The sequence below is a fragment of the Sparus aurata genome, chromosome 2, assembly GCF_900880675.1.
Source record: "Sparus aurata chromosome 2, fSpaAur1.1, whole genome shotgun sequence".
Lineage (NCBI taxonomy): Eukaryota > Metazoa > Chordata > Actinopteri > Spariformes > Sparidae > Sparus > Sparus aurata.
In genome coordinates, this window is record NC_044188.1 from 25,536,970 (window position 1) to 25,548,778 (window position 11,809).

The 11,809-nt window shown below is 41.1% G+C and overlaps 1 protein-coding gene across 2 annotated transcripts; it reads left to right on the forward strand.

Annotated features, from left to right (window-relative positions):
• Positions 1–3,976: 3,976 nt before the first annotated feature.
• Positions 3,977–6,262, forward strand: LOC115596840 (protein PXR1-like). 2 transcript variants are annotated; one of them, XM_030442271.1, is made up of 4 exons: positions 3,977–4,098; positions 4,409–4,497; positions 4,934–5,167; positions 6,035–6,262. In XM_030442271.1, exons 1-4 carry the CDS (start codon positions 4,077–4,079, stop codon positions 6,038–6,040), a joined length of 351 nt encoding a protein of 116 aa, XP_030298131.1. In that variant the 5' UTR covers positions 3,977–4,076; the 3' UTR covers positions 6,041–6,262. The 2 variants fall into 2 exon arrangements, with proteins under 2 accessions (XP_030298131.1, XP_030298126.1); XM_030442266.1 differs by lacking the exon at positions 3,977–4,098 and adding an exon at positions 4,220–4,277.
• The last annotated feature ends 5,547 nt before the right edge of the window (positions 6,263–11,809 follow it).

Sequence of the window (11,809 nt, forward strand, 5' to 3'; positions counted from 1 at the left end):
AATTAGCAGTGCTCCATATTTTAAAAATGGTTAACATTGTGATTTTTCAAAGAATATCAGACAGCAAACAATATTTCATTGTATGACTACAATGACAAATAAACTGTGTTATATCTTGTTTTTTTTAATGCAGTATAATAAAAAACAGAGAAAATAAACCACAACCACAGGAGGTAAATAAATTAATAACAGCTACAGCACTGCAGATGAGTATAGCTTTTGTAGTCTCTGCTTACTCCTCCACAGTATTATATTTTTACTCCACTACATTTATCTGAAAGCTTGAGTCACTTTGTAGAACATCACAATGCAAACACTGCAACAATTTGGAAAAGCTACCACTGCAGTGACATAATGTCAAACCTGTTCTAATAAAAGTCAACTAGTTTCATGCATTTTTAGAGTAACAGTAATCAATAATATGTTTAATTCATTTTGCGCTTTTCATGGAACTCAAAGATACTTTTACATAATTTACAAGGAAAGCAAAACATTGAAAACCTCAGAAAATAAGCAACAATAATAAGACATTTTTCTACCCCTTGCTTGCCTTTAAGGAATATCACACCAGCTTCTGAAACAGTTGAACTTGATGCAAGTTGTTTGCTCTTTATTATTTTCAGGTCACGGGCGAAGAAAATGCGAAGCCGAGTCATGACGCTTTTGGTTTTCTGTACACAGGAGGCCAAGCTTTGGCTATATTATGCAAGTATGAAGAGTATTTGAACTTTGTGGACAAACAGCATGTGTTCACCAGATTCCCCAACAGTACACCTTCAGAGCAATTAACTGCAGACTCTGTAACTGTGGGAATTATGGATGGATGAATGGAATTAAAAATACCACAGTTATTAAACTGGCTTAACAACTCACCACATAATTTATCAGCTTAATTCAAATCACTCCACAGACAATAAATGGGTCTGTACACTCAGATCTGTTTATTGTCTGTCAACAAGTGAGTGTGTTGCGCGTGCTCGCTCTCATCTCTGCATTGTGCAGTGTTCAGTGTGAATGGTTGATCGTATTCGTGCTTTTTCACAGAATGAACTTAGAAGAGTCAGGAGTTGAGTGTGACTGATTAAATGGTTCAAATCTCATTCTACAGAGAGGGGTTTCTCTGTATAACTCAGTGAATTTTCTTCTTCTGTGGCCCCTCCCCCCTTTGGGGCGACCAAAGGGTCTGTTTTGGGTCCTTTACTGTTTTCGTTATTTATGCTGCCCTTGTGTTCCTTTTTAAGAAACATAATATCTCCTTTCATTGCTTTGCGGACGATGTGCAGATCTACTTGCCGTTAAAACCGAATGATTCGGACTCACTGTAGCTCTTATCTAACTGTCTGAGCGATCTAAAAGCCTGAACCTGGATCTGAACTTTCTCTGTCTAAATCAGTGATACATGCGTTTGTAACAACTCCGCTTGATGACTGCAGCTCTCCTTACGTGGCTCTTCATAGATTACAGCTGGTGCAAAATGCTGCTGCTTGGCTGCACGAAAACATGAGGACGTCACTCCAGTTTTGGCCGCAATCCACCGGCTTCCTGTCCACTTCAGGATTGATTTTAAGATTTGACTATTTGTTTTTAAGTTTTTAAATGGCACCTTCTTATTTAACTCAGCTTCTACATAATCATTCTCCAGTTAAAGCTCTGAGGTCATCCTAATAAATTGTTCTGAACGTTTCCAGAGCCAAACTCAAAAGTAGAGGTGACCGAGCATTTTCAATGGCTGCTCCTAAATAATAGAACAGTTTGCCTTTGCAATAATAACTGCTGGGACCACCGAAACTTTCCAGTCATTGCCAAAAACCAACCTTTTCTCACTGGCTTTTAATTCAAGTGAAACCGGGACATGTTGCCTCCGCGTGCTGTTGTTTTGCGTGCCCTGTTCGCTGACAAGTCAAGTTAGAGGCTGTTGTTTTGGGTGTAATGACGTTCTCTGTCCAGCAGTAGGAACAGAGGCATCCCCTGCTGGCATCAAGGAGAGCCACCTGAGGGACAGGGAGGGAAGGAGGAGGACAAGGAGAAGAGGGTGAAGAACCAGAAAGAGAACAAGGACAAGGTTAAAAAATGTATGTTTTACCCATGTCTTTGTTGACTTTGGATCATGCATATTAGTAGTATAGCATATTTATTAAGTGGAGTGGTAGACAGAAAATGTAGTTTAAGTCTGTTGCCAAGCGGGTGAAATGAAACACACACACACACACACACACACACACACACCTATCACGTTCTCTACATGATAAATTATTCATCTGCACCCAAGTTTAAAAAGTTCCCAGAGGTGAGCAGCTGCAACATTCATCACAAGTACATGTTTTTTTTTATACTTTAGAAAAAGAAAAAGAAGGTGAGAACGTCTCATCCTTTTGAAGCTTCAAAAAGGTTTCCAGAAAACCAAAGACATCTAGAAAAAGGTCAAATGACTTTAAGAATCAGAGATGTCAGGCTCAGGTGGCGGTGGACTTTCAGCTCTCAGTGGCAGCAGCTGCTCCTTCTGTCTACGTCACTTCACTCTCCTCGGAACCCATCATGAAGCTGGATCCTCAGAATCCTCCAGCTCCAGCTCCAGCTCAGTCATCCAATCCCGCTGTCCCCAGCAGCTCACTGAGTAATCAGTTGAATCTTATTGGTCCTTTTGTAGGTCTTCAGGATTCAGGCTCATCAGTTAGCGAAGCTGTCAAGGAGAAAAAGACCGTAAGTTTGCTCATATGTAAAAAAGATAATGGCCACCATGAGTTTTCTTCACAGACTGTTTAAGGTTTTCATTTGTCCTTCATGTGGGGAGGTGGCATTGGAGAGCAAAGTGGCAAGGCAGAAACGGAGATGTCAGGCTCAGGTGACGGTGGACTTTCAGCTCTCAGTGGCAGCAGCTCTAAGCCAGGTGGTGCTCCTTTAGTCTCTTTTGCTTCACTCCCCTCCGGTCCCATCGTGAAGATGGATCCTTAGAGTCCTCCAGCTCCAGCTCCAGCTCCAGCTCCGGCTTCAGTTCCCTCTCAGTCGTCCAATCCCTCTGTCCCCAGCACCACTCTGAGTGATGAAGACAAGGCCATCCGCAAACCTCTCAGCTTCCTAAAGCCCCATGTGGTCATGTGGAGGCCAAACAAACAGGGAGACAGAGGGACCCAACCAAGTTCTAAACGGCCCAGTATTAACCTGCTGAGAGGCCCCAAGCCTTTCAAAAAATCAGCAGTCAGGATCAAAACAGATGTTACTGATGATAAGAGATGCTGTAATTCTGCTCTCAGTGCTGTGACATTGTGCACAAACAGAGTGATGAGTCATCATGCAAAATAAAAGCACATGATTCTGGCGTGTTTTCTGGTGCAATGCGAAGGTCGCTGGGTTAAAGATGCATCGTGACATGACGAAAACTGAAGTTGAGAAAGATTACTTTACGATGAATAATAATGATTTTATGTGCTTTGATTTGAATTTTTTATTTGAATTGGTGAGAAAATGCACATTTGGGGCGAAAATGTCAATTCACAATCACATGAAATAAGGCAAGATGCTTGCTTTGAAAAAATATATATATATTGATTTGTCTTGTTTCTCTTATTCTTATTGTTGTTCCTATATTGATCATTTAGTGTAGAATTATACTGATGAAAGTCAAATATATGATCAGACGAAAACATTTTTCTACCCTGTGCTTGCCTTGCAGGAATATCACACCCACCCAGTCTCGAGACAACTTGTCTGCTGTCAGAAACAGGTTGAAATGATCCAACCGTCGACTTAGTCACTTTTTTCATGTGCGATGTTTTGAGATGCAAAACACAATCTGACTTGCTTCAATTATTCAAATCAGCATACTTCGACCAGCTTACATTAAAATGCTTCTTCTCTCCGCAATAGCTCGTCTTACTCCACTGCCCTGCCCTGGGTAAATTCGTTGCATTTCCTGCACTTGAACGCAGCACAGCTAAATGAATTGACGTGAACGTTTAACCCGGAGAGGGCGTGTCTATGGGGGCGTGGTTAGGTCACGTGTTGTAGGTGCGGTCCAGGTTTCCCTGTTCGTGTGAGTGAGTCTTGGACAGACTTGTTTGGGAAAGTGCGCGGTAGAGATGGATTTCGATCTGTCCGCAGGTAGGCAGTTCACACTGACTGTGTTCGGTGGCATTACCGTGAACATTAATGCCCGATGTGTCTGTTGAGGGCTGCGTAACTGCATTCAAGGAAAGCGTTTGCACCTGGCAGCGCTTTAATATCCAGTGTGTGCTGGATGTGCCAACAGAGCTGCGTTTACATTTCTCTGCGCCGCTATTGTACGAGGGGAGGGGGGGGGATTCGCTTTGTAACTCAATGACAGTCACTCTGATTGTTATATCACCTTCATTCTGACCCCACAGGTAAGCTTCTCACCTGCTCACTGTTTGTCTCTTTTGCATATGTGCAGCTATGAGTGATGAGCCGGAGATGAAGAAGGAGGAGGCTGAGAAGAACGAGTTTAGTTGGCCCTGGAACAAAGACAAGGACAAGGAGAAGGTAGGAGCGTCCATCATGTCCTCATGTGGTTGATCAAAGCTTTTCCAAGTGATGAGAATTTGGCAACCGAATCTTTTGTGGTATGTGTCTAGTGGTTTTCTGGCCGCCGGGGCCAAGTGGCTCTTGCCAAGAGCAGATTCCAAAACTGGTATCAAATTTTTTTTTTCTCTCTGTGCCGCTGAATATTCACCAGCCATCCAGGTCATGGTACAACTAAGTGCTATACAGAAGCAGCTTGACTTGCTTGCTTGTTGTTGCTGCTTCTTCTCTGGTAAACCTGCTTCATGTGGGCCCTTCTGCCGCCACCCGTCGGGGACAACACAATTCTTACCCTGCCTCGATTATTTATGATTTCTGGAGTCCAAATCAATCCTTAAGACTCAAGCAACACAAATCAGTGATTCATTCAAAGTCAACTTTTGCCATTTTCTTTCAGGGAGACTCCAAGAGCAAGTCCGACAGTAAGGACAAGTCCGGCAGTAAGGACAAGTCCGACAGTAAGGACAAGTCCGGCAGTAAGAAGAAGTCTGACAGTAAGGACAAGTCTGACAAAAAGTCGAAGGACGGCGATGGCAAGAAGAAGACGGAAAAGAAGAAGTCAGAGCACAAAGAGGGAGATAAAACCTCATCCTCATCCTCATCCTCATCTTCCTCCTCCAGCAGCGATGAGGTAGAGATCTCTTATCTCATTAAATGTTTCATGTAAGATGTCTTTACGCTTGTCAACTAGGCCTCGCTGTGTCGGATATTTGCCGCATCGAACACCCAGGGGCCGACTTTAACCATCCCCTCAGGGCTCAGTCTGTGGGTGTGTTCGCACGCCACCCTGTTCTAGCTCCTAGTCCTCGAGAGATTATTAATAGCAAAATGCAACAAAAAGCAGCCCGACAGGTAACATACCTGTCACGCCTCATCTCGAGGGTTGGGTGCGCGCATGGAATATCCACAACAGGTCTGACCAGCAGCACCAGGTTTAATCACCTCTGACAGTGTGTGTGTGTGTGTGTGTGTGTGTGTGTGTGTACACTGCTGCCACCTTTGCGCTGTTGTCAAGTGACTCATCTTCCTGATCTTCTCGTTTTATCTTATAGCTTTTCAACCCGCAGATAAGCTTTTACTGTCTTATCACACTTTGACTGCATTCCTTTCACTTTGTCGCAGTGTTGTTGTGCGTTCAGAGGAAACGGAGCAACACGTTGGTCACATTTGTATGAATAACAGGTTTTTCCATGCAAATGAGCAAAGCAAGCGAGGAAGGCACCAAGCCCAGGGTGGGAGCAAAGGGAAACAGGTCGGATAGGGGAGTCATAGAGAGCTGTTGTCTAATGGAAGCCAACATGTTCTCAGGCCTGTCGTGGCCTGGCTAGACTCCAGCATCCCCGCCCCTAAAAAATGATTAAGGTGCTTGTTACAGCTCATGCTGCTGTCACAAAGATTCATACATTAAAGATAGGAGGGAGCTGCAGCACTCAAGATGTGCTTTAATAAATCATGTTTCCTTTCTGCACTTACAGTATTGTCCTTTTTGTCATTTCAGGACTGATGCTTCCTTCGGGACCGGCCTGCACTGTTAGATTCTTGTGATCTTGTCTATTGACAAAGCCAATGTGTGTGTGTGTGTGTGTGTGTGTGTGTGTGTGTGTGTGTGTGTGTGTGGTGTTGATATAGCAGGGGTACAAACTTCTCTTCCTGTCCTGACATACCGGTCTATGTGTAAACAAATCTGCTGATTTACTAGAAGTAAAAGTTCTGACTACAAACAAAACTGCAGGATTTCTTTCTTTTTTTTTTCAGGTAAAGTATGTTTTCCTCACCACAAGATGGCAGTGTTATCCATGTTTGAGTTCAGTCAGTTTGTGGTCCCAGTAGAGAAGGTCAATATTTATACTTAATACCAAATACCATAGCCTATACAATGGTATTTTTGTTTGTCAGTGATTTTCATAAATTGTGTGGAAACGACAGAAATGGCTTCACATTCACTTTGAAAAAAGATGGATTGAATTAATTCTGTATGCTTTAGTCACTTGATATGGGTCAAATAAGTGTCAAATTGCTCCTTTGGGATGAATCTATTCCAAGTTTAAGAAAGCCCTGGGCTTCAGTTAATGTTAAACGGCTGCAGAGAGCCTCATGACACTGTCTGAGAGTATCATTGGACCAAAGGTGACTGTGGATCCTTTACCAGTTGAAGTAACAATGTAAAAATACACCAGTTACATACAAGAGCTTTGGATTTTACAGTGGTTGTTGAAAGTAACTGAGTACAATTTTAAGTTACTCGTACTTTACTTTAGTATTTCCACTTACTGCTACTTAATACTTCTACTCCGCTTTAAATTCCGCCACAAACATGGAACTTTTTATTCCACTACACTTGTTTGACAACTTAAGTTACCATTTATCTTAAAGATTTAGTTTATTAATACGCAGTATAATTGACAAATGACACACAATCTCATGTAAAAGGTAAAGTGAAAGGGTGAGGATGAATTGTTATCTAGCAGATAAAATGTATATCAGAATCAGAAATGCTTCCCAGTGAGGGGGAACTGGTAGGTTACAGTAGCTCCTCCTAAAATAGAAATATAAAATCAAACTACAGGGAGATTGAATGCATAAATAGAAAATACAATAAGAAATCCGAGTAAATAACAATAAGATATTATCAATAAATTACCAAAAAAATGCATTAAACTATATGTGACAACTTTGTATGTATTTACATGTATAAAGAGAATTGCTACTATAAACGGGGATGTAAGATATGTGTCTAGTACCACGCTATAACTACAGTGTAGATAATGTTAACTGATACTGAAGCATTTAAAGGTTAGCAGAAGTTTACAGTATAAATAAATAAGTGCAAAATAAATGCTATGAACCACAGAGGAATATTGCCCATGATAATGCACTGACAATGTAACAATACACTGTTGAATAGTTGTGTTCTTAGAAATGTCGATGAATTATGGAGTTGTGGCTGTTCACAGGGTGTAATAGGTTCAGGGGGCGGTCGTTTGACTCAAAATGTGTGACGTCTGAGGGAGGAGTTGAGAAGTGGGATGGCCACAGGCAGGAATGACTTCCCGTTGCTCTCTATATTGCATTTTGGTGGAGTGAGTCTTTTTATTAAGTGTGCTCCTGCGTTCGTCCAGCTCCTCATGGCGTGGGTGGAAGACATAAAGGAGTTAAATCACCTTTACCAGCTTCAAACATCAGAGCAGTGTATGTAACATTTTCATGTTACAATAATAGCTTCAACATCATGTTGATGGTCTTAGCCCCTCCGCCCCCCATCACTTGTTTGTGCACTATGTCACTTCAGTGTGAGGGGTAGGATCACAGCCTGCATGTTTATTTCAGCATACAAGTTTTCAACTCATAACATTGTTATGATGTGATAAGTTCTATTTGATGTTTGCACCTACATGACGTCAAATGACGTCAAATTATTTCTACGTAATGTTGCTTCAAAGTGATGAAGACATTGTTGCAGCAATAATTATAATCACATCATACAATTATTTTTATATACTGAGTTCTGCATAAAGAGTACTTCTACTTTTATACTTTAAAGGGGCATACGCAAGAAATTTTGGTTGAAAACGTTTGAAAATGATCTAAAATTTTCAACAAAATGTAAAGAAATGGCAATATTGACCTCATGATGATTCTATATTGTGTCGCAAAGATATCTACAGAAGTTGGCATGCTAACACCTTTCCTGGTCCAAAAATCCTACTAGCGGTGTACTAAGCTTCCAGCTCCCAGTCTGCACGGCTTACTGAGCTAACCAGTTATCGGTAGCTGCTGTCAGCAACAGTAAGCGATTACTCACGTGACAAACTGTCCCCATTTGTTTTGATCATGAATTTGACAGGTGGCCTATTCTTTCTTTTGTTCTTTGGCTATGTGTAAATTTAAATTGCATGATTTTTACATTCTTACATCACACATGTTTCTACATTGTACTGCTATTTTCCCTTTAGCACAAGATCTTAGTACTTTTGGCACCTCTGGCATTTTAATATTCAATTTAAATTTTCAATATACAAAATGACCCTCTTCAGAGTTATATTGTCATATTGCTCTTACTAATGAATTAATGAATAAGCAGCGTTTTAATGTAGCTTGTGGAGCTGGAGCTACAGTAAACTATTGTACATACCACAGTTTCCTTTACTTTATGAAAATGCACAAGATTTGATAAGACAATAATATGTTTTGACAGCTCAACAACTCAAAGAACACATGAATAGAATACAGTGGATGAAGAGCTCCCCCGTTTACTCGCCATCAATATTGAAGTTATGGTGAACTCCAGCCAGGACTGTCAGGAGAAGAGAATTGCAACATTTAGCATCGAGGATCTGCTTCAGGTCCTTTGAATCTTTTATGGGGGTGCAGGGGGAAAAAAAAGAGAAAAAATGGAGCAGTTTCAGAAAGGAATCAATAATAAATCAAGCATGCATCTTTGGGAGGCTGCTGAGGGAAAGGCAATTTAATCCATCCATCACGTTCAGACCTTTACTTTATTCTAACCTGTGAGGGAATATGAAGGGAGAAATCAGTGGATGATTTACAAGAACATTTTCTTGATTAATTGATCTGGTCAGAATGTACGGGTGTGAGGTGCCATCAGTGCCAAAGGTGTATGTCTTTTATGATAGCACGTCTTCCATCCTTTTATGCAGTTTCACCTTTTACCGTTCTACTTCGCTGTAACTTTGTACGTTGCCTGTGTTTGATTTTGTCTCGCCTTCGTCATCTGATGTGGTACATCACCTACATCATTTGCATTTTTACATAGATTAGTGGGGAATGGAAGCAACAACAGACCTCAGTCCTCATTAACGAGCACCTTGGTGCACCTTTAGCTGGCCTATGTGCCTCTTTGCTGAATTTGGTTCAGTTTTCCCTGCACTGTGCCATGTGTGAGTCTACAGACTTCTGCTATGACGAGGACTAACATACATTGATACAATCAAAACCAAAATCTGTTCAACATTGAGTGTCTTTGATTCAGAAATGACAAATGCTGGAAATATTTGCGCTGCATAAAGCCAGTCTACCCCTCGGTGGTACTGGAGAACTCCCTCTGGGATACGCCAAACATTGTATGCCGCTTCAAAACTTTAAGATCTGGTGCAATGGAGGTTGTTTTTCCTCCGATGCTTGAATGCAATATTACCAAAGTAGTATGACCCTCACAGAAAGGGAGCTGAGGTAGATCGGGCAGAGAGAGGAGGAGAGAGAGAGAGAGAGAGAGACGTGAGGGCCTCGGGACATCTTTAAGATCTCCTAACTTGTACCTTATTTGACTTCAGTTACAGCATGAGGTCTGTGAATTCCTGCCAATTGCTTCAGGGTAGAAGAAGAAGAATGGACAGATGTGGGATGGACAGATGCCTTCCTTCGTGATTTTTTGAAAGTTGAAAAGTCTTCAGTCAGAATGGTTCTCTTCTGATGTGTGGATGTTTTTTTTTTTTTTTTTAGTTAGCCAACTGTAAGGACCAGGTATCCTGTCAGGTTGAACAGATGTAAGCATCTGTTTAGTGCCGAGGTGAGCTCGGTGCGATCAGAGTGATTAGAGGCCTGAACACGGGCTGTTTGATGCAGTCTCCCCACTGATTCTTTTAATCACTGAGCAGCTCCTCTCGCCTGCAGTCACTTTGCAAGTTTCCCCACCAAATGCTGCTCTGCATTAAAATCCCCCATCTCTGGATTAATTATTTATCTTTTAACACCCCACATTACGGTTTTACATGCAAAACCTTTGATTCATTGAGATCAACATTTTCAGAAGAAGTGATTATGCATTCGAATGTATTTCTTACTTTATGCAATCAGGTTTTGTGTGTGTGCCGGGTCTGTTCCTCTTGTTGCCTCTGATGTGTGACAGGCCGAGTGAAGAACTCACTGTGCACTGTGATATTTACATTACAAACTATGAAAATGACTCAGAATGAAGGGCCTGATATAGCAACAGCGATCAAAGAGGCTAATGAATTCCAGCATCATTGTGGCAGAACATGGAAATGTTTCGTACACAGCAGAACTATGCAGCCTTATGATCTTCCGTGATTTTATATTATTGATTATTAAGTGTGCCTATTATTGTATATCTTATGATATGCATGAAAAAAAAAGGACCACAAAGAACCGAAATTGCTCCAAAGCTCATTGAATGAGGCGGAGCAGCAGAGTTTTGTTGTTGATACTAGTGTCCCTCATTGTATAAAGTGAAAAATGATAATAACAGTCTAATATTGACTGTTGTGGATTGTCTTAAATATATTACCGATCGACCGGCCATCATCCATTCCCTTCATGATGCACCCAATAACTATAAGCCGCTCAAAGTGTTGTGATTTCAGGGTTAATGGTGCTGACCAAACACATGACTAACGTATTGGAATCTTTACAGTAGAATGAGGGGATCTTCTGGGCTCAGAGTCGATTATTATTACTGGAAAAGAGCACAATGCATCCAAATGAATCGTAAGTCAAAGCAACATCATGTAGAAATTGGCATTTTGTGTGATTTGCCACACATCCACACGTTACTGGGTGCAACACCACTGTCAGAAATACAAATCCAAGGTCTGTAACAATTTGTCAGGTGCTCACGACAAACAAAACTCACTTTGTCATAACAGTGTCATGTGTTAAAACCTTGTATGTTGAAGCAAACATGTATGTAAGGCTGTGATCCTACCCCTCTCACTGAAGTTACATAGTGCAGAAATAAGTGCTGGGGGGGGGGGGAGTGGCTGAGACAGAGACACCATTCACCCTGTTACAAGACACTGTACCATCAACATGATTTTTGGTTTTAAGGTAAAAAGTCACATAGTGTTGCTTTCACATTTCCCGGTGGAGTTTATCTATTGGCACATTTTAAACATTTTAAACAAAAGACAGCAAGCTATCACATTAATAGTATCATGCACCAATATGGCTTTCCGCTCTGCACTTAACCCAGGCCTAGAGCCATTCATAGAACCATTTTTAGCCCCGGGCTAAGGGAACAGATTCAGATTCAGATTCAGATTCAGAATACTTTATTGATCCCCGGGGGGGAAATTGTTTTTTGTTCCAATGCTCCGTGCAAAGTAGAAATAGAAATACAGCATGAATGGAAACAAGCGATAAAGATGAAGATTTAAATAAAATAATATATTAAAGTAGACGTTAAAATAAAATGAAATAAAATATCAAAGTAGAAAATAAAATACAAATAAATAATAAAATATATATAACACTGCTGAGCCCTGCTCTGGAGCAGGGTTAGCCCTTAGTTGGTGTG

Bases quoted from the DNA above. Each gene is read 5' to 3' on its own strand.
- LOC115596840 (XM_030442266.1), top strand. From the start codon at position 4,235: ATGTGCCAACAGAGCTGCGTTTACATTTCTCTGCGCCGCTATT. The intron at 4,278-4,408 runs GTACGAGGGGAG...GCATATGTGCAG, and splicing joins CATTTCTCTGCGCCGCTATT to CTATGAGTGATGAGCCGGAG. The intron at 4,498-4,933 runs GTAGGAGCGTCC...ATTTTCTTTCAG, and splicing joins AAGACAAGGACAAGGAGAAG to GGAGACTCCAAGAGCAAGTC.